We start from the raw sequence: 25,972 nt of genomic DNA, 5'->3' as shown, positions 1-25,972 counted from the left end.
CGTTACAATCACATCCCGCATCTCGGAAATTCATTATTTTGGCACACATCGGGGCTTCATTTCAGCTAGGGAATCTTTACAGCATCACAGCTAAAGACACGAATCACCAAACCACCTCTGAACATGCACAAAGAGCTTTCTCTACTCCACTGAGCAAGCACTGCATTGTGTGAACCACAGACAAGGTGAAGCAGCAGCAATGCCTTGTTGTAGCAGAGAGCGACTTACTAAGGAAAGACCGAAGCCCCATCTGTGGTATGCAATCCCCCTCTTTTTATTATTATTAATGTGGGAAAGGCTACTGTGAGCCCTGAAAATAGCAAACCTGGCATCCATAAAACTGACAACTGGTACGGCTTCCTGGGAGCTCACCCGTTCACAAACATTCCTGTGATCTCTCATACAAATTAGAAAAGTTTCCCTGCATCACGTCCCACTTTACCTACTTTCTTATGCAAGTAAAAGAAAAAAAAAGGGGTGTTTGTGCAATCAGAGAGACGGACTGCTTCTGGAATGAGCCTCCATGCTACTTTTGTCTCTGGTTAAAGAGGTGCGGCAGGTTTTCTATCCAGTCTTTCCAAACCTGCTGATCTATTTGATCAGAGGTGAGAACGGCCTTTTGTATGTATCCCTGTAAATGAAGTTTTTCTCTTTTTTGGGTGATCACCATTTTGTGGCGCAATGATGGAGAGACCGTTTTCCCGAATTTGTGGCGAGATGCTCCCCCCGCTACTAGGGTCCATCTCCAACCTTAAAGAGCACATGTTCTTCGCCCCCATTTGCGTAAGGCTGAAGCAGGTCACTTCCAGTCTGGTTTGCTGAGAGGTGAGCGCAAGACGACGGGCAAGTCTACGCTTGAATGTTGAAGGACCGGTTGTCCTGGTTAGGTGGATGTTCAGAGGAGGGGAAACAAAGGGGTCAGATAGCTGGACAGCTCACGATAGCAGCGACACAAATCTCAGTAACCTGTGAGTGGAACAGCTGAAGGCCCCTGAACCCTGCCGGCATCAAGCGAACATGTCCCTTTTCCAGAACATGTGCAATCTATTTCTTTCCAAGCCACAGAGCCGTTAATAAGCCAATTTCTACCTGTTCCAGTGCTTGGCTCCCAAAATAGACCCACAAATGATGTAAGAATTTTGGTGAGGCTCGTTAAGTTGAGGAAGTCGCTTTTATGGGTTGCCTTGAGACCAGGGGAGGAACGTGAGGTTTGTGCATGTGTTCCACCTGTTTCTTCTGTAGATGGAATGGCGTCACCCTAACTCTGGGTCTGCTCAGGGTCAAGGTGTAAAGGACAATCGGTTGGTTTAGGGTCCGCCAGTGGGCACGATTTTCCAAATCAATAGAGGGATTTTTTTCTTGAGTTAAAAACAAAAAACCATGCAGAGGATCAAATACTTGCTAGACTCCATCATGTCATCTTTCAAGCATCACCCTCTCGGACAAGGGCTTTGTAAAACAGGGCGGGTGATGCATGACCCATCAGGTGTGGTTGAAGGACCCCTTCCATGACCTTCCACTACTGACAACCGGTCCTTCTTAAACTGGGGTCTCCAGATGTTCTTGGACTGCAATTCCCAGAAGCCTTCGCCGCTCGCTGTGCTGGCCAAGATTTCTGGAAGTTGCAGCCCTAGAACATCTGGGGACCCCGGTTTTCAGAACCACCGGGCTAAGTGGTCTAGAAGTGATGAGCGTAGCAGCTCTAACCATGAACGGTCCTTAGATCCGATGTTCTTAATTTGTAGGTGTGGCAATTGGGTGCTGAGAGAGAGAGATGGATCGGCCTGCTGGCAACCTAGCAAACCCAAAAAGGTGTAAACAGGCATTTGCTTGTTTGTTTCCGGTGCACATCTGTGATCTTAACACTCTTCCGAATACCTGCGGAATGGCCATAACCTGCTACTCAGGGATCTGAAGAAGTCCACTTCAGTCTGATTTATAAAGACAGATTCAAGACAATTGGGAGACTCCTTAAGAAGCAGAGCTTGGAAAAGCTACTATTTCTGGACCGCTCCCAGAATCCACCAGCCAGCATGGCTTAAGGGCCATGCAGACTGCAGGATTTCTGTGCATTGCAACCCCTTAAGCAGCTTTTCTAAGCTCCGTCTCAAGCTTCTACTTACGCATCTCTTTGAATGAATGTGTGTTGAACTTGTGAATGTGCAAAAATGTTGTGCCTCATGAGAAAATGTGCCCCTTTGTGTGCGCCTAAGACTGACTGCTGTTGCGAGGTCTCAAATACGACACGGAAAATTAGTGGTGGACGTTGGGGATGTAAAATCAAGAGATGAAATCGGAGCATCCTAAGGTGTTTCAGACATTTCTTGTACAACCTGCACAATTTTCCAAACAGAAAATTCTTGACAACTCACACCTTCTGACTGACCCTGCGCAAAATCTCCCTTCCCGGCGCATCTGCAACAATGTGCTCCCCATAGAACTATGGAGCCTAGTCATGTGATGAGTCTGTCGTACTCATTAACGACAACCCAGTAGGGGCAGGTCTCTTTTGTTAATTAGCAGAGACACAGCAAACAAAGGCCCTGCAGGTGGCGAGTTCAAACCAAGGACTTCCTCCTTGGTTCACAAGTATACACACACAATGAGCCACAGCATTCTTACAGAAGAAAGCCGAAGCAGCGTAGGCGGTATTTCTCAGATGGTGAAGGTACTACGAAACACATATTAACCATGACACTCCCAGACTGCCAACTTTAATTTTCAGGATCTAAACATTGGCTCATGTCTCGTTCAGCTTCGGCAAGTTCTTGCCTCGATCTTTAAGCAGCTAGTAGCTTCCGAGTCCCATTTCAGAAAGAAACGAAGCTTTTACTCCGGGAGCACATCGACGAAGTCTCTCTTGAAATGGAGGGCCTTATTTTGTACCTTAAGTCACCCTGAATAGGCGCCCTCCCCGAAGGGGACCATCAGTGCCCTCCGATCCACACTAATCTGGGAGGAAGCAAAACTGAATTTCGTGGACTTACTTCTGAATAAACATGCATAAGAAGCTCCTTCCTGGAGGAGGCCAGGATCCCTCCTTACACAGCAAAATTTGCAAAAGTGCAAAGCCAGAGGCAGGCAACTTGTAGCCCTCCAGATGTTGCTCGACTACAACCCCCATCAGACCTGGCCCACACAATCGGAGGTGAGGCATGCACACAGTTGTGGCATAGCAACATTTGGAGGTGCACCAGCTTCTCACCCCACGCTAAATGGCCCCAGCAATAGCATCCCATGGTCCCCTCCATGAAGGGCACCCGACCTCAACCCCATATATCCCATGTGGGTGACCCCTTACTCTACAATAACCACAGCCAGAAGCCAACTAGGCTGGTACTAATGCATCCATTCGAGGCTAGAAGGAGGTTTTCTCCTATGGCCCTGCTGACCCTCTGCTAACAAATTTGTCTCTCTTATATGCAAAAATTAAAAGCTCAATTGGCTTTTCTTCTTTTTTTTCTGGCCACCCCCACTTGGAATTTAAAAAGGAAGGAAGGAGCTCATGGTGGAAGAAAGGAAGAAGGAAGGAGTGGATGATTGAAAGAAGGAAGGAGCTGATGGTGGAAGGAAGGAAGGAAGGAAGGAAGGAAGGAAGGAAGGAAGGAAGGAAGGAAGGAAGGAAGGAAGGAAGGAAGGAAGGAGCTAGCTGATGATGGATGGAAAGAAGGAAGGAGCTGATGATGGAAGGAAGGAAGGAAGGAAGGAAGGAAGGAAGGAAGGAAGGAAGGAAGGAAGGAAGGAAGGAAGGAAGGAAGGAAGGAAGGAAGGAAGGAGCTAGCTGATGATGGATGGAAAGAAGGAAGGAGCTGATGATGGATGGAAGGAAGGAAGGAAGGAAGGAAGGAAGGAAGGAAGGAAGGAAGGAAGGAAGGAAGGAAGGAAGGAAGGAAGGAAGGAAGGAAGGAAGGAAGGAAGGAAGGAAGGAAGGAAGGAAGGAGCTAGCTGATGATGGATGGAAAGAAGGAAGGAGCTGATGATTGAAGGAAGGAAGGAAGGAGCTGATGGTGGAAAGAAGGAAGGAAAGAAGGAAGGGAGGGAAAACATAAATGCTAGAAGTGTGCAGATTTGTCAGGTTTTTTGGACTACAGCTCCCAAAATTCCCCGGGCAACTAGCAGTTGCAATTAAGAAACAAAACAAAACTCCCAAACCTGCACACCTCTAATAAATACTGTACAAAGAAGGGTGATCTAAACGGCGGTCTACCCTGCTCTCTCCATCCCATGACAACATGGGGCACAGTTGCCCTGGTAACCCTGGAGGCCTTCCTGTGAGGCCTGGGCCTCCAGGCCTTGGCGACCCAGCCTCTGAGCATGCGCAGAATTTCTGGGAAATTCTGCTCAATATTGCACAAGCCTCCTGCCCAGATCCTTATGTTTTTGGTCTGGCCACCCTCACAGAACCCAAGAAGAATCAACGTTTTCCCACCTCCGACTTCTTTTACACACACAAACACACACACACAAAACTGAAGCCACCTTGGTTAGTGATGGTCCTCAGAACTGCAATATGTTACAACCGACATACTGAGCTTCTTCTAATGCCAATGTGTGATTAACAACCCTGTACGTACTTGCGGTGATACAGCCTATGGGCAAATCATGGAGGACTCTAACTGAACTCCAAAACCCATCACCCCAGCTCCTTGTCGCCTGCTCAGGAACGATGGGACCTCATCTCCCCAGTCCTCTCCTTCCAGAACACCTCCTCAGAACAATCCCCAATAAATAACGGTTATTTATACACATATTTTTAAAAAGACACACACAGACACATCGCCCACCCCTTCGGGTGATGTGTAAGCTGGCAACGGGGGGGGGGGGGGAAGTGGGTCCCCCCAGTGTTCTGAGGGCAATGGGGTGGAGCAACGGGTCCTCGTGTGAGGATTGCTAAGTAGGTGGCCACGTGCTCACCAACGGGGTGGAAAACAGGGGAGCGGCTGAGGGACACGTGGAGGGGAAGCAAAGGGAGGCGAAAAAGGAGATGGGCGCCAAGGTTTCTCCGAGCATCGTCTACTCTACACAACCTGATGTCCGGCTTCGGAGGTCCTGGGGAGACAAGGAGGTCCAGGATTCCCAGGAGACTTCGGACCAAGCCAGACACAAAAAGGAGACCATTCCCCTTTCGAAGCAGGAGACAGGTCCTCTCGCTTCCTTCCTCTGTGGGAACGTTCTCCAGAAGGTCTCTCGGACATCCACCGGGAGCCACCTACGCTCTCCTCCGATCTTTCGCCCACCGGCCCGCACCTCGACATTCAAACACAGCAGCAGGCACACGTCGTGCAGCGGAGAGAGGGCGGCGTCTGTTGGCGCTGGGCGAGGGTTCTTTCTACACAATCCCTCTCAATCGCTCTGCCGTGGGATCCGGAAGGCCGTCGGAGGCACACGTGCGAGACACTCAAGATGGAGGACGAGACGAACGCGTTCGGTGGCAAGGACGGAATTGGAGTGGTGTCTGTCTGTCTGTCTCTCGCAAAAAAATACCACACCCCTCTCTCTGTCTGTCTAAGGGGCTCCCCTCTCTCCCCCAAATGGATCAGACCCTCCAGAGAAGCAGGTGGTTTGTGCTGTCGTCCCGTCCCACTGTCTCGCTGCTGTTGGTGAGCCGGAAGTCCTCGTAGCCATCCCCGCCACTGATCACCAGCATTTTGGACTTGGATGCTCGGTGCCGCACAGAATCTCTTTTCTCCAAGTCGTTGGACTTTTCCGTACCTGGGGTGGGGGGGGTGGGGGTGAAACAAGGGCTCTTTATTTTGTGGCCCAAAGCAAACCGAGATTCTACGATGGGGAGGTCATAGGCAGACCATGGATATTTATTTGCACCTTAAGGATGCCACAGAGCAACCAGATGAAGTTTTGACAGGCGCACCAGGGAAGATTCCCAGTAGTTGTGTGTGTGTGTGGGGGAAACTTGTTGTTTCTTTCATTTTTAATCAGGGAGAGAGGGAGGTTAACATCGTTAAGTTCCTCCCTTCCCTGGCCTAAAGCAATCCCACAGCAACCCTGGGCGGTTACGAGACTTTGGGCTTAAAAAAATAAATCAGCTCAAATTCACACGGCCCCACCAAAGAAACATTCAGACTAGTCTTGAATGCGCCCAAATGATAACACTGTGCAACCTGGATCAAGTGGAGAGAGGGAAGCTCTTTACCCCCTCAGGTAGTCCCAGAACCGAGGGGGGGGGGCATCCACTCCAGTGGGGGGTTGGGAGAGGGAGAACAGAACAAAGAAAAGATTTCTTGACCCAGCGTGGATGTGGGGATGGCAACTGGCCTAGATGCCTTCAAAAGGGGATCGGACAGATTCCTGGAGGAAAAGTCCATCGCAAGTGACAAGCCATGATGAAGATGTATCATCTCCAGGCTTTGAAGGAAGGGACCATCAAAGGCCAGATGCAGGAAAAGAGGGGCATCAGGAGACAGGTACATCTAGTGGTCTCGTGGGCTCCCAGAGACATCTGTTGGGGGCCACTGGAAGATACAGGGAGCTGGACTAGAGAGGCCCTTGGCCAGATCCAGCAGGGTTCTTCTTATATTCTTATTTAACCTATAAAACCTAGAAAGCTCTAAGTGGCTTAGGTCCAAGCTATCTCAAAGACTGCATCTCCTTCTATGAGCCTCCTCCAGTGTTAAGATCATCAGGAGAGGCCTTTCTCTTAGTTGCACCACCTTCATGGGTACATCTGGGGGAGACACGGGAGAGGGCCCCCCTCTGTTATTGTTTCTGGACACTGGAACTCCCTCCCACTGGAGGCCAGCCTGGCCCCATCTTTGCCAACCTTCTGCATCCCTTCAGCCAGGCTTTCCCTGAATGAACGGCCGCCTGAGTGGGATTTTTCAAATAGATTGTTGCTTATGTTTTTTTTGTTTTGTATTCCTTGATCCTTTTAGTCTGATATACTCATTGTTACTAACTTAAATTTTGCCTTTTGACTGTTATGATCTCCCTTGGGTCCATTTTTTTAAAAGGAGAAAGGTGGCTTAAAAATATCCTGGTAAATTTTAAATCAATAAATAAGACCCATTTAACGCCGGGCCACAGGAGACGTCTGCAGAAGTATTCCCTGGACTCCGAGATCCAAAAATATCTCCCACCGTCTGCTCCCCATACCAGGCCTCCCCTCTGCGGGCTGCATGTCAACCTACCTGGGTCTCTGGGCAAAGGGAAGAGAATGTCGAATCCTTCGGGAAGTTCAATGGACGTGAGGAAACGGACGTGGCCCGTGTGTCCCTGGGGAAGACCCACCGGTTGAGGTGGAACCTTCAAGGAAGCGGCGTTAGCTAGGATGGAGAGCGTCAGCACCACCCCGGCGCTGGTGCCGATCCAGAGCAGGTCCTTGCACGCTAAGAGAGCGGTGATGCGCAAGCAGGCGGCCTTATGCTGACGGATGATCGCGTCCGACCCTGTGAGACGCAGGGAAACAAACATAGAATACTCAGGCTTGACACGGATTTAGGAGACGCCGCTCCTTATGGGTCCAGAATGTTTGACGGGGAGATCTACAACAAAAGGTTGGAGGGAACCGATCCTTGGTTTCTCAAACTAGGGTGGTCCCCCCCCCCCACACACACACACATCGCTCTTCCAAAGTCCAACCCCTTGGTTCAAGAGAGGACTCGTCTTCCGCTGGAGCACCAGTCCTCTGGAGCTGGCACCTGGCTGGTTAAGACAGGATCCAGAAGAGTTCCAAGGCAAAAAATATTTCATAGAGGCATTGACTGGGATCTCGAGCAAGAAAGAAAAAAGTTCAACGGAGAGATCTCACAAATGGTTGGATGAAACTGATCTCCTTGGTGGTCAGAGCTACCACTTGCTCTCTTGGACCACAAGGCCCATCAGTCTGTGGGATTCTGGAGGTTTGCAGTCCAACACAGGTGCAGCCTCAGAGCAGAGGTTAAACTGCAGCACTGCAACCCAAACTCCGTTCACACAACCCAGGTTCAATCCCCGGAACCTGGCCCAAGGTTCACTCAGCCTTCGGTCCTTCTGAAGTCAGTAAATTAAGGGCCCAGCTTGCAGGGCGTGGGTGGGTGGATAAGCAATGCATAGCTTGCATCGCTAAATTGAACACCGCCCAGAGAGGGCTTTGAGTGCTATGGGGCAGTGTATAAGCCGCAAACTTTGCTTTACTAGTTTGGGGAAGGCTGATGTGATATAATTCATGCATGTAAAGCATTTCCACGTGGGTAGGCTGAGAATTTAGCCTAGGCAACTCGTAGCTTAAATCTCAACCCCCCCCGCCCCAAAAAAGAAGGTGGCCTAGGAGGAAACACCACCTCAAAATGATGCTAAAGAGAGAAGCATTTCTGCTGTATCATGAAGCATGCCTACGCCTTTTGGGTGAGTCATCTTTGTCAGCCGAGATGACAAACCTCTCTTAAGTATATTAAAGACTAAATAACTTTACATAAGCTTTCCCGTTTAGTGCCCTTAATCTAGTCCACACCCCCACCGCTTCTTCACAGATGAGATGGGTGATGTGCTCTAAGGTGGCAGCCAGGCCAGGCTGTAAAATATATATATTTTCTTTTCTTTTTTACTTCTAGCCAGCCCACTTTCCCTCTCTCATTTCACCCCTCTCCGAAAAATGGCCTTTGAAGGTGGTTTTAATGATTGATTTTGCACCCTACCCACCTTAAGAATACATGCAGTGCTCTTAAGATTGATGTTAGACGTCCAGATGGGCACAAAACTCCGTTCGGAAGTTCACGCTGGTTCGTGCGTGTTCCCTTCCCATGCCTTCCTGTCAATGGACCCACTCACCCGTCGGAACATGCTCTCTTCCTCCTCTTTGACTGTTCAACCAGTCCCCGGTAGGAGCACATGGTCCCGCCTCCTTGTCTGATTGGGCAAGCAGCCCAGGAGGCGGGGCCGGGAAGCCTGTGCTCCTGCTGGTGATTAGTTGAACCGCCAAAGAGGAGGAGGAGAGGACTGCACACTGCCTGGTGAGTGGGGGATCCAGTCGGGGAGGCGGGAGAAGGGAACCCACAGTATCAGTGGTCCCGTGTGTACGAACTTACGAACCAACGAACCAAGGTTCGCGCCCATCTCTAGTTAAAAGTGAAGGGAAAACATAACACTGCTGTCTGGAAGCTGAGTCAAAGCAACTGGACCTCGTTCTTATTACATGGAAATGTTTCGCTCCTCATCCAAGCAGCTTCCTTAGTCTGAGGAGAGCTGGTAGGAGACCCTTGATTAGATCAGATCTTCCCCATTGGTTTCTCTCCCCCACCCCCTGGTCTGAACAGGCTTGTAAGAAGGTCAAAGGACTGGGGTTGAGGGGTAATCCCCCTTCTGCAGTCCTTCTCCACCCGTTGTCATGGTTTGTTAATAGTCGGCAGCATGATAAACAGGAGATAGATTGCATCTAAGGCCTCCACCCCTGTTGAGCGAAGGATTTCCCACCCTGTTTCACCCAAAATAAGACCTAACCTGAAAATAAGCCTTAGTGTGATTTTTCAGGATGCCCGTCATAGAAGCCCTACTCCCAAAATAAGACCCAGTGAAGTGAAACCCCGTCCTTCACCCTTGTGCAGCAACCAGAAGAAGAGGACATGACTGTGTTTGAATCAATGTAGATTGTTATAGATGAAAAAAGATAACATTTCCTGAAAATAAGCCCTAATACATCTTTCGAGCAAAAATTAATATAAAGACCATGTCTTATTTTCAGGGAAACATGATATATGCACATGTATGGTCTCCCTGACCCCTCCTTCAAACCACCTCTCTCCCTAGTCCAAAATGAGTATGTCTTGGTCATTGAATGATACAATCTGTCTCCTGTTTATCATGCTGCCCTTTCATCCATCCCCAGAAAGATCAGGGCCACACCCACCAGAAAAGCCACTGTTAACAACTGTTAATGACGCATGACAATGGGTGGAGAAGGACTGCAGAGGTGGGATTATCCTTCACCCCCAGCCCTTTGTCCTTCTAAGGAGCCTATTCAGACCAGGGAGACGTGAAATCAACATGGAGGATATATAAGGGATCTCCTACCAACTCTCCTCAGACTGAAGAAGCTCCTTGGAGGAGTAGAGGAACTTTTTAACCTATTAAGAGAGAAAGTCCAGTTGCCATGACTCAACGTCCAAATAACCTCACCTGAAGGACTGAGCATCTTCACAGATGCCTGCCTACGTTCTTTGACTCCACCTGACAATGTTTTTGGCTAGCCAATCTCTGCTTTGAAGCTAAACACACTGAGTGACAGCCACCACCGCTGCTGCCTTAGAATTGCTCAGCTGGAAGGGACCCTGTGGGATCATCAAGTCCAGCCCCTGTCAAGGAGGCCCAAACTGGGAATTGAACTCTCAACCTTTGGCTTCTGCCCCCAGAGACCTCCACCCCCTGAGCTAAGCAGAGTTTATTCAAAGCTGCGTCTTGGCGCCTAGGAGCGCTCGACCAAAGCCAAGGTCCTCACCTGCCAACATCTTGTGGACTGGAGGGGTGACGTCCACTTCCGCCAACTGGTCATAGCTGGCAGGATGGTAGAGTCTCGCCTGGGCGCTCCCTTGCAGGGTGACCCACACCCCGACGCTGGAGCTGACCATGCAGGTGACGGAGCGGCCACTGTCCTGCCCCACCTGGAATGTGTGCTGCGGAGGAGAAGGGAAAGGCTTCAGTTTAAAACCTTGGGGAGCCAATGACAAAAGCAACGAGAAAAAGAGAAAGAGAGAGAGAAAGATTCGGGATTCAGCCTTTCCTTATAAGATATTGTGGGAAACTAAATGCAGCAGCTTCAAGCTGACTGCCAACGGCACAAAGGGAAGCCCCACAGCAGAGAAAAGCGGGCGCACAGCTGGGCCCCCTGCTGTCTTGGCTGCTTCTCAACCACGCTGTAGCCCCCAGGCATGCTTAGTTATTGTGGCTAATAGCCACAGACAGTCTTATCCTTCTCTTATCCAGTCTTCCCCTAGTTGCTATGCTCCACACATGCTGGACTACAATTCCGGTGCTACCTGGGCCATTATGGGAGTTGTAGCCAGGCCCAGGCTGAGGAAGGCTGCTCTGAGCCGTTCTAAAAGCAGTTTAACCCACCGCCTCTTCCCATACCTGTGGCAACATGAATCATTCACATCCCGTGTTCCCAGGGACGTCGTCATGGACTGTTCTTTGTCTGCTTAACACCCCCCCCCCAAAAAAAAACATAACTTTCCCAGGCTCTGCTCGTTCTCAAAGGGTTTCATGCCTGGGGAGGCAGCCTAAGACAGGCCACCCAGAGGGCTATATCAAGGATGACAACAAGCACCAGCCTATGTGGCCCTATTTGAGCAGCCCAAAGCTATGCAATAGGGCCTTGGACTTCTTCGGCCTCGTCCCTTGTCTCAGGAGATGCTTTCGTTCTCTTTTTAAGCATTTTATTAAGTTTCTACTACAAGAGATACCGAAAGGGGAAAGGGGGCAGGAGCAAATCAGTTTTACAATTTTTTGCAAACTACAGAAGGACCCTCTTATCCATGGGATCTATATCCACTAATTCACTCCTCCACAATCTGAAAATATGAAAGATAATAAAAGAAAAAAAAAATCCAGAAAAACGTTCACATGTATTACCAGAACTGACTACTAGAGGGAGCCAGAGACTGTGCTATGAAGACTTTTAAGGGAAGAATACAGTACATAGCATGGCCTCTAGTGGCCAGTTCTGATAATGCATATGAAAATATTATTTCTAGCTTTTTCCTTTTACTGTACCATGTTATCTATCTATCTATCTATCTATCTATCTATCTATCTATCTATCTATCTATCTATCTATCTATCTATCTATCTATCTATCTATCTATCTATCTATCTATCTATCTATCTATCTATCTAATCTATCTGCCTGCCTGCCTGCCTGCCTGCCTGCCTGCCTGCCTGCCTGCCTGCCTGCCTACCTACCTACCTACTGCGTTTACTATTATCCATGCTTTTCAGTATCCGGGGGGGGGGGGGCGGCTTGGAACCAATCCCCAGCAGATACGGGGTGTGTGTGTATTGTACTGATGTTTTGGAACTTCCCATCATTTGTTACTCAGTCTAACAGTTACTCCTCTAAAGTGGGTACCCCAAAGTCAATATTCACTATTGACATGAAAGTCAGTACATATTTGGGATTTCAGAAGACACCTTAGTAATATATCTTATCCATATCTCTAAAGTTCAAAGCCATAGATCCCCAGTTCATTTTTCTTCCCCTTATGTAACAGACCATTCAATAAGGGCTTCCAAGTTGTTCAGTAGTAGGTTAATGGCTTGTCCTTAATTAAGGGCGACAAGTTCACCAACCCAGCTAGTTCAGGCACCTTAAATGCCCATTCTTCCCCTGTCGGTGCTTTGTTCTGTTTCCAACATTTCACATAAGAAAGTCTTGCAGCTGTTGTCCCAAATCTGATCATTCCTCCATTCTTCTTTTCAATCTGATGATGCACCAGGATCCAAAGAAAACATTTCTGGATCCAATCCTAAAATGCTTTCTGATGGAGAAGGGACCTCAGACTACAGCCCCCAGAATCCCCCAGCAAACAAGAGGTAGAAAAGAACAGCACGGCTCTGCCGGGAGTTTGGAGAAAAGTCACAATTCTGGATTGCAGCCCTACCCCTCTAAGTCCCTCTTCCGAGCTCTGAGCGGTCAAGGAACTCTTGGGGGGGCAGCGATGGTCCTCCTTACCTCCTGCTGCAGCGTGGCCGGATTGAGGATGATCACTCTGTTCTGGCATCCACACCAAAGCTTCCCGCCCACTGCCACCATCTTGGTCACTGGGCTGCCCGGAGAGCCCAGAGATACGGACTTGGTGTTCTGACAGTCCCAGAAACGCCCTGCCAGATTTGGAGAGGGAGGAAGAGGTCAAGAGAAGCAAAGGGAACAGGAAGCCAGACACGACACCCGACAACCCATGGCCTGAACTACCTCCCGAGTGCAATATAAGGGTGGTGGATGTGGAGGTAGGGAGACTTCTAACTCGGGGCCCTCGGCTCTAGCTGCAGTCTGGATCAGGCCCCTGCTTCCATAAAGGGGGGAGGAAAACTCTTCTCATACTTCAGCATTTTTGTAAGGCTCCTCTCAGTGACAAGGTGGAAGCTTCAGTGGATGCGGAAAACAGCGGCCCCATCACACTTGGTACCGTATTTTTTCTGTATATAAGACGCTCCCACTTTTCTAACCCAAAATTAAGAAATCTAAGTGGGGCTTAGCAAGTGTAGGGGGAAAGGGATCAAAGTGCTGCAGGATCACTTTGATCCCTGCTTTCCCCTCCACTTGTTTTTGTTCTCTCCTCAGTTTACTTCCATGTATAAGATGACCCTCAATTTTCTAGTGTAAAGATTTTGGACAAAAGTATAGTCTTATACACTGAAAAATATGGTACATTGTGGTGCAGTGGTTACACTGCAGTACTGCAGCCGAAACTCTGCCCACCACCCGGGGGTTCAATTCCAGGTAGCCGGTTCAGGACCGACTCAGCCTTCCATCCTTCCAAGATTGGAAAAATAAGCACCTGAAGAGGGCGTTCCCAAATGGGGCACAACATCAATCAAACAAATAAAATAAATAGTGATATCCCCGGACATGGCTGGCTTTTCTATGCCCTGTCATTCACTCTGTGGGGTAGTGTCAGGACTACAATGAGGCAGAGGGTGTCACGGTGCCAAAACCGTCCTCCCCCCCCCCCCATCACCGCTCAAACCCGAAGCAAACATTCATGCCGGCCATGTTTATTTCAGGAACCTTTCCCCGTGGCTTGTCTTAGCCCAGTGGCAATCAGCTGGGAGGGTGCATATGAGCGATGGGGTGCCAATTATGAACCATTCATCCTCCCTCTATCCCTCGCATGTCCCTCTGCAACTGACCTAGGCTCTCTCTTGCGCTCTCCCCTACAAAGCTACCTGCCACAGATTATCTGCCTGTGATTATTTTTATTTTGTGCCCATGGTTACTTTGAGCACTCAGTGTTTGCCTTTGGGTCTTCTCTCTGCCTCTCTCTGCCCTCTTGGCCACCAACCAGGCCTTTCTCTCTTAGATGGAGGTGAGTGGTTTCTGTTTTAGTGTTGCAAATGTAGGCGGGTTTTTTTTCTACAACCAAAGAAGCACAGGTGTGTATATATGCACAACTCCCCATCTGGCCGTCATCTGAAACAGATCTTTTGTCCGAAACCATCTTGTCGTGTCCTTTTGGACTCTAAGTTTTGGACTTTCAAGTTCTCCCCACCGGTAACATCCCGAGGAAGTGGCATTTAATCCATGAAAGCTCATTTAATGTGTGATGATTTATTTTAGTACTCTGTAAAGCTTCTGCCTATTTTTGCATTTGTATTTTTATTGGGTTTGGACCGCACGGCTGCCCTTTACGTCGATGCCTCCAAGTTAGCTGCTTCCCCTCTGAACGCGTTACCTGCTTCTCTTTGGTAAACCACGAGCTCTCCGTTGGCCAGCGACACGAACACCTGGTTCTCGAGGTATCTGCGGGAAAAGGCACGGTTTTACGACATCGGCTGAAATGAGCAGACGGGCAGGGGAGCTGCTCGAGACCCACGTCAAAAAAAGGTCCCTCCTGCTCATACTTTAAATGCTTGATTTTTTTTATTTTTTTAAAAAAGATTGAATTGACCTGAGCTCAGTAAAATCAAGGAAGCTCCGGGTTCTCCTGAAAACGAATACGTGCAACGCTGAAGAATGATGAGATGGTGGCATATTTGATGCCCACTGGAATGCATTGAAACCTGTTTAATGCGTTCCAATGGGGAAGAATCATCATTGTCTAGCGAAGATCGGCCATAGGAAAGCCGCTTTGCGAACTGCCGATCAGCTGTTTAAATAGCTGTCTTGCGAAGCTTAGATCCCGAAAACACCCGTTTTGCGAGCGCAGAGGGAGCTGTCAAAATCGTTGTCTAGCAAAAATCAGTTTGCGAAGCAGGGACCAAACATTGTCCAGCGAAATTCCCCCATAGGAATCACTGTTTTGCAAATCGCTATAGCGTTCGCAAAAAGCCAATGTCTAGCGAAAAAACTGTCATGCGGGGTAACTGTCTAGCGAGGCACCACTGTACCCTTTCTGCTGGAGCAAAAAAGTCCAGCCTGGGCATGGATCAGCATTGGGCGGAAGCACTGTTGATGGTATTGTCCTATGATCACCGGGAAATCGCCTGTCCCTGGACTACTCCAGAAACGGTCCAAAAATGTAAGCGATATTTGTTTATTTTAAATATTTTACCCTGCCTTTCTCCCCGAAAGGACCCACAGGATCACACCCTCCACGGGTTGACTTGCATCCGCTGCTTAGCGATAGGACTGCGGCGGCTCAGAAGTAAATGCATCGTGTACCTCTTGGTGCATGAAAGATGAACTCAAGGGTCGGCAGTCATATCTGGAGGAGCAGGATGGCCCTGACCCCTTCCAGTCTGGATTCAGGCCACAGCGGGGTCATGAGATGACACGGGTCACGCTGCAGGACGACCTTTGAAGGGAGGCTGACGGGGGGGCAGACGCACCCCGCTGGGACTCCTAGATCTCTCAATGGCTTTGGATACCGCCGACGATGGATCCTCCTGGACAGGCTCTCAAGAGGTTGGGATTGAGGGCCTAGCATTGAGCTGGCCCCGATCCTTCCTGGAGAGCCGTGTCCGGAGAGATCAGCTTGCGGAAGAGGTGTCGGCCCCTGGGATCCTTCGGGGTGGGGTTCCTCAGGGATCAACACCCTCCCCGGTGCTGTTGAATATTTACGTCAAGCCACTGGGGGAGGTCACCGGGAGTTTTGGAGTAAGGTGTCGTCCGTAGGCTGACGACACGTACCTCTCTTTCTCTCCGTTGCCATGCAGTGGAGGCCGTCCGGTCTGGTGGCAGGACTGGAAGGGACCAGAGTTAACGGGCTCAAATTGAACCCGGACAAAACAGAGATTTTGCTCCTGGGGGGAGGGGGAGAGACCTCCAACAGGCCGGAGAGTACTTCCCTCCAAGTTTAGGGACCGAGTGCATAATTGGGACATTCTTCTGGACCCGGCTCTTTCTTGGGAATCCCAGATTGTAGCTGTGTCCAGATCAGCCTTTACCCCACTTATGCTGATTGCCCAACTTCACCCCAACCTAGATAAGGGCTCCCTCTGGACGTTGGTGGAGGCCCCAGTCCTCTCCTAGACTGACTACTCCCATGCCCTCTGCGTGGGCCTCCCCTTGAACGTGATCTGGAGACTTCAGTGGCTCCCGAATGCAGCAGCCCAGACAGGTGGTTGGTGCAAGTAAATTTGACCACGTTGCTCCAGTTCTGGCTTGCCTCACTGGCTGCCTCTGGCATCCCGGATCAGGTTCAAGATTTTGACACTCACATACGAAGTCCTCCACATTTTGGGCCTGTATTACTTGTCGGAGTGTCTCTCCTTAAGGTCATCTGCCCGACCCACAAGATCTACCCAGTCGAGGCTCCTCCGGGTGGCCACCCTGAGGGAGGCCCATAAACCCTCTCCTAGAGGTAAGGCCTTCTTTGTGGTGGCTCCAACCTTATGGAACCTGCTTCTAGAGGAGCTCAATTCAAGACGATGCTTTTCAGAGAGGCTTTCCACTAAGACCCTCGCTGACCATGTTTCCCCCCCCCTTTTTTTTATTTCCCCTCCTCTTCTTCCCTCCCCTCTTTTCCTCCATCTGCTCTGGGATTAGTTGGTAGCATCTGTTTTTCTTTTTAGGGTTATTGCTATTGGTTTCATATTTTTATTTTCTATTTTGCAAGTTGTAACCCATCCAGAGTAGTGCTGTGACACTAATGGGAATGGGATACAAACTGAATGAATGAATGAATGAATGAATGAATGAATGAATGAATGAATAAGGGTCTAGTCCTCAGGGAGGTGGAAAGCCCTAACATGGGTGATATCGCTTCAAATTAAGAGAGGCGATCACAATACAGTACCTGAATGGTCCTTCATACTAAAAAAAAGGGAGCGTGTATCATTTCTCATATCCCCACAATGTATACATTTTAAATCATGTGGACTAGAAACTGGCTTTGATCAAACAAAAAAAAAGAGCCAGGGACTCGCAGAGGCTCCCACAAAGCTAGATTGGGGATGCTCATGGACACATCCTGGGTACATCAGTGTAACTTGGGGCCGTAGCTGGAGACTTACAAAATGCAGGTCACAGAGGCTGAATGTTGCATCTTTAGGCTGTTCTTCCTGTTGCGGATGTTGTCAGAAGACTGGTAGACGTGGATGCTGGAACCCAAAGAGGAGGGAGGAAAGTCAGGAGATGGCGGACGGGTCTCAAAAAGTAAGCAAGGCTAAGGGGTTGCTGTGCTGCCTTAGCAGAGGCTGCTGTCACCCCTCCAGCCTCAGTGGGTGGTGGGTGCCTCCTTTCCTTTGTGGCTGGTTTCTAATCGGAGGCGAGGGGGCCCCACTAGTCAGTGATGCTTTAGCTATGGGTTTCTTGCTTTGGCTTAGAGTTGGGCTGGATGACCTCCAGAGTCCCTCCCAGTTCTGTATTTCTAGGATTGTATGCCTCCCTGAATTGCGGCCATGGTAATCGCCCACTTCGTCTAAAGCCAGCACTCCGATCTTCCATACTTTGCGGTTGATCTTTCCCTCTCTGTGTTGGAATGCTGCTGAACATTCCACAACCTCCCAGGAGAACCATCAATGGCCAATGGATCTTACACAGAGAGAAAGAGAGAGAGAGATGGGTGCTTGCTACCAATGGCGGCCCCTGTTCGGAAGAGGAAAGCCCACATATGCATGGAGCGAGGAGCCCCTCGCTTGGACCACAGGCTGCCTGGGATCCTTCGCACCCAAGACCGAAGGATCCTAAGGCACCGTCAACCTACCAGCCGTCCTCGGTCCCCAGCCAGACGGAACTCTGATAGGCCTCCGGGTCAAGGCTCAGCAGGTCTTCCAGGCTGCCCCTGGTGAAGGACCCTCGACTCGACCGTCTCATTGCCCGGCTGTCCATGGGGCTCTCGCTGTTCCGGTTCTGGACAAACGTTGGGGCAACGGGAAGGAAACCGGAGGATTCTTGCTCTTCTTCAGAACTGGTCGTCTCAGCCATCACGTCTTTGGAGCTTGGGACCTCCTCGTCTAGCAAAGGAGAAAGGACGGGGACAGAGGCGTTCGTTAAAAGGGCCCTTCCAAACATGACTTTTCAGCTCCGGGGCGCGTCACTTTGGAGGGTTCAGGGGCCCAGTCTGCAATTTGTTTTGATGCAAAATCACCATGCCTGATGCATCCAGAAGTGGTCCTACAGTAGGACCACCCCTTATCCACGGGATCAGTATCCGCTGATTCACTTATCCGCTGGTTGAAAATGCTAAATTAAAAAAACCCAGAAATACCGATTTGTATGTACCGTATTTTTCCGTATATAAGACTATACTTTTGTCTAAAATTTTTAGAATAAAAATTGAGGGTCGCCTTATACATGGAAGTAAGCTGAGGAAAGAACAAAAACAAGTGGAAAGGAAAGCAGGGATCAAAGTGATCCTGCAGGGCCTGGATTCCTTTCCCCCTGCACTTGCTAAGTCCCACTTACCGTAGGTTTTTTACTTCTGGGTTATACACAGAAAAAATACGGTATTCCCAGGGGGTGTATTTGGCACAGCTGGCCACTAGAGGGAACCAGAGACCAACCAATGCATAGCGCGCGCTAGGTCTGTTCTCCAGCGTCTGTTTGGGGGCCTGAAACGGATCTCCTGCAGATCCTTTATACTTTTTCCAGGTCATGGGAGGTGGGTTAGGAAGTCTGTGAGGATTAAAAAGGGAACAATTATAAAAAAGGAGAAAAGAAGCGGGAGGGTCTGCCAACCCCACGTACTTCCAAAGCTGGAGGAGATGGTGGAGTGGCTGGCTTGGCTCTGGAGGGTGCCAGATGGGCTCGGGGAGGACTCATCATCCGTGTCGTCGCTGTCGAAGGGCACCAGTTCCCGGCTGGCGCTGCCCACAGGCTCCGAGAGCTCCAGAGAAGACCCGGATATGGAAATGTGCAAGCACTGCTGCGGTACGGCTTCATCCAGTGCGGCGTGAACTGGTTCAGAAGACGGGCTGGCCAGAGACGTGGGTCGCTCCCTGGGTGCCAAGCGAAGCAGAAAGAGAAAGAGGGGAAAAACAGGGGGCTGAATCTAACCACAAAACAGGGAAACCAGAATCCAGAGATGACGAGACGTCTGGGATTGGGGGAAGAGCGGAATCCAGGATTCTCATGACCCGGGAGGATTAAAACTCAGGACACAAGGACCACCACCAGCAGCGGAATTACCTGGGGTGACTCAGGCATTGAGGAAGGCATGGCGCTCCCTGCTTTCTGACGGGCTAGAGCCGCCGCACATGAATCAGCGCATTATGCGGCTCAGCACTCAGCTTAGGGTGGGAAGAAATGCTGGCCAATGGCAAGCACCACAGTGAAGGGAAGAGATTTAAAAACAAGCACCCCACAAAAACTCATAGAACCTAATGAGGTCGAATCTAGCCGGCTTTTAACTACTGTAAGCCACCTGGGTCTCTTTTTTTAAAGGAATACGGTGGGGTATAAATATTTTAAGTTAATTAATTCATTCATTTGATTAAGTAAATTCAATTATGCGAAAAACAGGACATGAGTGGATATCTGCTTCTTATTCCCCCACCCCCATCTCCTGCTGTCCAAGAGCAGAAAAGCAAATTCTTCTGCCCCCACCGCAACCCACTAAATATTTTGATTTTCTTTTCCTCTTGGAGGTTTTGCAAGGGATTTGGGGGGAGGAAGCTTCAGAAACAGCCTTCCAGGGCTGCAGGTGGACCCCCCCGGCTGGAGTCAGAGGCACAGCTGGCCAATGTAACTTCTCCGGACTTCAGTCCCCAGAATCCCTCACTCCCGGCCATGGGGCTCCTGGGGCATTCTGGGAACTGCAGCCCAATAGGGCATTTCTCCCTTACCCCACTCCGGCCCACCTGGGTCTTGGAGGAGAAAGCCCTTTTCTCTTTGCCTTCCTGCTCTGGTACCTGTACGTCCTCTTGAGGCCGGGCACCGAAGAGAGGCACAGGATCCGAGCGGAGCAAACGGCGATGCACGCCTCCACGATGGGCTCCTTCTTGATGCTCAGGAGGCAGACCTGGCCGACGTAGCCGTCGCTGTTGCACACCCAGACCTCGTAGGCGTTCTCGGGGTTGCTGTGACTTGGGGAGGCACAGGAGAACTGTGGGGCGGCCGGAACAGAAAGCAGTTATTGGAGGCACCCTCGCCACTGGAAAGGCTTTGCCTGTGGCAGGCGAATACCTTTGCAAATAAATGCCCTCTCCTCCCACAACCCTCGGCACCAAGGGAAAGAGCTGCCGTGAATCTGAAGAATTTGCTTCAGGACTGGGGCAAGACGGATTTCATCAGCCCTGGGTCCTGAGGCTGAAAAGAAGGTAGGGAACATTCACTACAGAACCTGAAAAAAGGTCCTTGGATGGGCTGATGATAATCATCATGTGCCGTCAAATTCAGATTCATGGCAACTCTTTCTAGGTAATTACTAGGTAAAGTGTATAGTCGTGCCTCGCTTTACGATTGCCCCGCATAACGATGAATCCGCTTAACGATGCCTTTTTTGCGATCGCAAAAGCGATCGCAAAACTATGCTTCCTATGGGCAAAATCCGCTGTGCGATGATCGGTTCCCCGCTTCGGGAACTGATTTTTCGAATTACGATGATCAGCGAACAGCTGATCGTCGGGTCCCAAAATGGATGCCGGCTGAAGAAAATGGTCCCCGCTGTTTTCTAGGACGGATTCCTTGCTAGACAGGCACCGAAAATGGCCCCGTATGGAGGATCTTCGCTGGACGGTGAGTTTTTAGCCCACTGGAATGCATTAAGCGGATTTTAATGCGTTTCAATAGGGTTTTTATTTTCGCTTTACAATGTTTTCGCTCTACAGCGATTTCGCTGGAACGAATTAACATTGTTAAGCGAGGCACCACTATACTCGCAAGTGGTACCTCTTCTCTTCTTCTGGGGATGGTGCGCAAATGGCCAAACAGGCTGGCTTGACTCCCAGGAAGCTCAGTGGGGGGAATCGAACTCTCGATCGCTGGCTCACTGAGCGATCCATCAGCTACAGCTGTCAGACTGAGGTAGGTAAAGGTAAAGGTTCCCCTTGACCTTGAGTCCACTTTGAGAAAGATGCTAACAAACTAGGGCAAGTTCAGGGGAGGGAGACAAGGATGATCAGGGGGCTGGAAATCAAGCCTTAGGAGAAAAGACTGAAAGCCTTGAGAAAAGAAGACTGAAGGGAGATAGAATAACACTTTTCAGATTTCTACGAATCCCTCCAGCCGGCACAGCCAGGAACCTTGCTGACTGGGAGTTATAGTTCCAAGGCGGAAGATGTCTACGCTCTGGTTCACCATCCTTGTTAACTCTATGGCAGTACATCAGCAGCAAGAATAAGCCTCCAGACTTTTCCCTTCCCCTCAAGCATCAGCGGATCAGAAACTGTCCCCTTTGGGCAGGAGCGGTGAAACCTTTGACACTCCAAATGCTTTGGACTACCATTCCCCTGGTCCTTTATCATCGGTCATTTCAGGTGAGGATTCTGGGAGCTGGGATCCAAAACATCTGGAGTGCCAAAGATCTGCTCACCTGTGCCTGAAGACGGCTACGATCCTAACCCAGAGATGGTTCCATCTCACTGCCATCTCTCTGCAGCCATTCAAAAGGAAGCAGAGATGTCTTCTGTCCGACTTCCCCATACGCCCTCTTCGCTCCTCCCGCACCCACCTGCTGGAGCAAAACCATCTTATAGAGGCCATCATGCTTTTTGAACTTCTCTTAGGGTACTTCTCTTGTGCAGATTCTATGTGTCTGCCTATCTACTGGCGGAATTTCAAATCTACTTTTCAGGGCCTCTATGAGTTAAGAAGCTGCAGCTGACTTGGAAGATCTTTTAAGATGGCTAAATAGGGGTCTTCCAGAAATAAGAAACCATGGGTTGCTGCAGTCTTCATTCAAAGTGCAGTAGATTTAAATGGATGCCAACGAGGTGTTCTGCGGGTCATTTAAAGCAGTAACCAAAATGAAATGTGTGCTTTTCGGACACGGTGCTGTTTGTTCAAAGAGGAGAAGGAAAACCTGAGCGGTTCTCGAAATGTGGCACATGGTTATTCTTATCCTGCCTAGGATAAAGGAACGGTCCAATTTACGAAAATTTTCACGAAAACGGTCTGCTTGAGATTGGAGCAAACGCTCAGAGGTCATCTCTGAGATTTTGGACAGAAGCACTGTTAACCCACTGGGAAATGTTTTCATTTCAAGATCAGGCCGACCAACAGCAGCAAAGTGCACGGTAGGGGCATCCCGTACGCTGTTGGCCAACAGAGCCTTTACTGTCATGCGGGAAGAGGGACCGAGAACGAAAGCTGACTCTGGGGACAAGGCTTGGTACCTACTTGCATCCCGCTCCGTGTTTTCATGATGGGAATTGCCTTCAGGAACTCAGGATCCAGGGAGTTTTTGCTGGAAGCTGCTTGCCAGGAACAAAGCAAAAGAGAAACAATGCCTTTAGGATCGGCAGGAAAACAGTCTCAAATGTTGTGTTCCCCTGTCTGTGGCCCGTCGACCAGTTCAGCTGCTGTAACGTCATGCAAACGCTCACAAACATTTTAACTGTCTTTGCTATTTTGAGCGAACGGGACGTTCACAAACAACACACTTTCCGCAAAAGGTAGACCCAGAAGGCCAACTTGGCCGGGAGTAAAAACCTCACGCTTTGTTCATCAATGTTGAGCTGGCATTTGCTGGGGAAGGAACCTCCAGCAAAACAAACCACAAATAATGGGTCCCTCCAGAGAGAGAAAAAAGCAGAATCAAAACAGAGAATGATTCACTCTTAGCTGGGTGGAGAGAAGCCAAACGCAGCCTGGGAGGACAGCTAGCTATTGTCTCTATTTATTTGAGAACAAATAAATTAGATGCAAAAATATGCCAGGACAGCCCTGGACCCAGACAATACGACCTGAGGCTGCAGGTGGAGAATGGATCCATAATCAAAGGCCCGATCCATGCATAGAGAAAGTGATCATGTCAGGAACAAGCACTGCAGCTGAGTCTTCCCTGCAATGTGCTAGCTTTCTACACCTGGGGATTTCTCTTTCTCGTCAGGCAGGCTTTTCCTTAGTGACTGGCAGCCTGAGTTTGTTTTCGCCCAGAGTAGACTATCTGTCTAGATGGGCAGGGTATAAATCTAATAAAGTAAATAAATAACAAAATAAAATTTCTTTTTGAATGGATGGTCCTGCTCTGTTGTTTTCAAATGGTGCTTTTGGTTGTGGTTTTACTGACTATGTTCCAAATAATACTTGTTTAATTATTTTTAACATATTTGCACACCCACTGTTTTTAGCTTTTAAATGTTGCCTTTTAATTGTCGTAGCAACCTTGGGTCCTTCTAAGGAGAAAGGCAGGGCAAAGATAGATAGATAGATAGATAGATAGATAGATAGATAGATAGATAGATAGATAGATAGATAGATAGATAGATAGATAGATAGATAGATAGATAGATAGATAGATAGATAGATAGATAGATAGATAGACAGACAGACAGACAGACAGACAGACAGACAGACAGACAGACAGACAGACAGACAGACAGAGATAGATAGATAGATAGATAGATAGATAGATAGATAGATAGATAGATAGATAGATAGAAAATGAGTGAGTGAGTGAGTGAGTGAGTGAGTGAGTGAATGGATTGAAGAATGAGAGGATGAACAGATGGATGAAAGAATGAGTGAATAGATAGACAGATTAATAGGGTGAGCCACTTTGTTGCCTGGATGGCTCTCTTGCAACCCTGTCCAACAACCCAATTCTCAAAATGAGCTACCTAGTTTCTTTTTAGTGTCCTCAAAGGCTTGTTCAAAGCTGTGGCGTGCGTCCGGATTGGGAAACTCGAAGATGTAGGACTCTGTGCTGTCGGCTTTGGTGACCGTCAGCTCCATCTTGTTTGGGGGGAAAGACATGGTGAAGGAGAGGGACTGCTTCTCGGCCAGCTCCCGGTGGATGGCAGCCATCAGGTCCTTGATGACGTCGTCCAGGCTCTGGAGAAATGCACGGACAGAGAGACTCGCATCAGTAGGGACAAGATCCTCAACTTGAGGGGTAGTGGGTGGTTTGCTTAAGAGAACGGGCAGAGCTGAAACCCCTAGCTTTCTGAGAGTGGAGGAACTAAGGTAAAGATGAGGTTACAGGAGACATTAGTTCCACGCACAGCCTCCCTTTTCTCCCAGGTCTATCACATCGGGTATGGTTTTGGTCTAAGCCATGCAGGAGAAAATCCTGTAGGCATCCTTCCATCTCAAGAGACTATGGTAATGTGCTCTGAATGGAGGACTAGGAACAGTGTTTGGTGTGGCTGAGGAGGCCAATTCGAGAGGGACCATCCCTTCCACACTGGAGACAAATACAATCTGTCCCCTGTCCAGCTCCCTGGTTTTGCTGCTTTCAGGACCGCCTCTTGGCCTCGGCCTGCTGGACAAGTGTCTCTTTAAATTGGGAGAGGCCCTTATGCCTGCCTCCAGGCTGAATGCTCAGAGGTCAAGGTTTCCCATCTCTTGAGGTCCATTCCTAAGGCCTTCAGATCCCGCTGGCAGATCTTGTATCTCAGCTGTGGTCTCCCTCTGGGGCGATTTCCCTGCACTCATTCTCCATATAGGAGATCTTTTGGAATCCAACCGTCAGCCATTCTCACGACATGCCCAAGTTTGGGCGGGAGAAAAACTATGCTGTGATTTGGAAACCGTAAAGAAACAGCGAGCGTAAAAAAAGGAATGGAATCGGAAAGACTGGGTTTCGCACACCAAGTTGAACTGACCAATCAATTTGGGTGATGCAAGACTTAAATATTATTTCATGCAGCGGTCCCAGACCACCTCTGAGCCTGTCTGCATCTTAAGCATGGCCCTGCTCTTGGTCCCATCTTGCCTAGAAATGCACAATATCGGTGATGTGCAGATTGAAATCTACCAGGTGTGCAATTTGGAAACGGGTAAAGCAGCCCCATTTCAGTCCAACCCACTGGCTATTATTTAAAAAATAATGTGGAGTAAAGCTTAAGTTAATCCATCTTTTGAAGAATGTTATTTATTTATTTTTAAATGTAGTATTCGATCGGTAAGTCAGCAAACTGGTTACAATATCTGAAAAACACAATTTCTACAAGCGCTAGTATTTAACTGGAGGGGGCCAGGCAGGAAGTCAGCAGTGGGACCTCAGCGGTGGGATTCTTTCATACACCTTTCAGACTGGTTCCTCCTGTTTTTAATTCCAAAATACATTTTACGACTGACTTGTGGCTGCATCATATGTTTTCTATTTGTCTGAATGTGAGCGGCTAGAATCCTGTTACTTATGGCAGCATTAAATCCGATGCTGTAAATTTCAGTGCTAAATTGCTGTGGAATGAAAAGGACCAGGTTTCCATTTCTGATCATGTTCGAAGTGGCATGACTTGTGTGCAACAAGAGAAAAGGGGCACCAACGTCTTAACCAGCAGCAATTTGCTGCTGAGATTTATATCACCAGCCTTCTGGTGCTAGGCATAAGCCATGGATTCTGGCCACTTTCTTCCTTTCTATTTTTTTTTTATATCTGTACTTCCCTGATCCCTTACGGCAATCTTTCTCACCTGGTGGGGGAAGCTGAGGGTCTCCGAAAGCTTGCTGACTTGGCCGAGAGTGCTGAGGTCCTCGTCCAGCCGGGAGATGGCTTTCTGGATGCTCTCACGGTTGGTGGACTGAGAGGCCCCTGAAGCCAGGCAGAAATCGCACAAAATATCACATGGGGGAGTGATCAGAGGACGGCTGTCCACCAGCAACACAGTGGTGGCTGGCAACATTTTTACAAATATTCACCTCCTTTTGAATTACCTGACTTGTAAAAGTTTGCATTTAGAGAGACCTAAAGATACCCTGTTTCCTTGAAAATAAGATCTAACCTGAAAATAAGCCCTAGTGTGATTTTTCAGGATGCTCGTCATATAAGCCCTACCC

At 49.0% G+C, this 25,972-nt stretch overlaps 1 protein-coding gene across 2 annotated transcripts in view; it reads right to left on the bottom strand.

Annotated features, from left to right (window-relative positions):
• Positions 1 to 1,875: 1,875 nt before the first annotated feature.
• Positions 1,876 to 25,972, bottom strand: part of ARHGEF17 (Rho guanine nucleotide exchange factor 17) — a 187,394-nt gene continuing 163,297 nt past the window's right edge. For both annotated transcript variants that reach the window (XM_072993452.2, XM_072993451.2), the window contains exons 10-21: positions 25,609 to 25,727; positions 23,809 to 24,022; positions 22,367 to 22,440; positions 19,939 to 20,132; positions 18,776 to 19,026; positions 17,793 to 18,042; positions 17,101 to 17,187; positions 14,379 to 14,446; positions 12,659 to 12,807; positions 10,427 to 10,601; positions 7,146 to 7,403; positions 1,876 to 5,712 (exon numbers count right to left, since the gene is read on the bottom strand). In XM_072993452.2, coding sequence (XP_072849553.2) covers positions 5,537 to 5,712; positions 7,146 to 7,403; positions 10,427 to 10,601; positions 12,659 to 12,807; positions 14,379 to 14,446; positions 17,101 to 17,187; positions 17,793 to 18,042; positions 18,776 to 19,026; positions 19,939 to 20,132; positions 22,367 to 22,440; positions 23,809 to 24,022; positions 25,609 to 25,727 — 2,015 coding nt within the window. In that variant the 3' untranslated portion in view covers positions 1,876 to 5,536. The remainder of the gene's footprint in view (positions 5,713 to 7,145; positions 7,404 to 10,426; positions 10,602 to 12,658; positions 12,808 to 14,378; positions 14,447 to 17,100; positions 17,188 to 17,792; positions 18,043 to 18,775; positions 19,027 to 19,938; positions 20,133 to 22,366; positions 22,441 to 23,808; positions 24,023 to 25,608; positions 25,728 to 25,972) is intronic.

This window comes from Pogona vitticeps, chromosome 3 (genome assembly GCF_051106095.1).
Source record: "Pogona vitticeps strain Pit_001003342236 chromosome 3, PviZW2.1, whole genome shotgun sequence".
Taxonomy (NCBI): Eukaryota; Metazoa; Chordata; class Lepidosauria; order Squamata; family Agamidae; genus Pogona; species Pogona vitticeps.
Note: the sequence above shows the minus strand (reverse complement) of the source record. Positions and strands in the feature narration are given on the sequence as shown.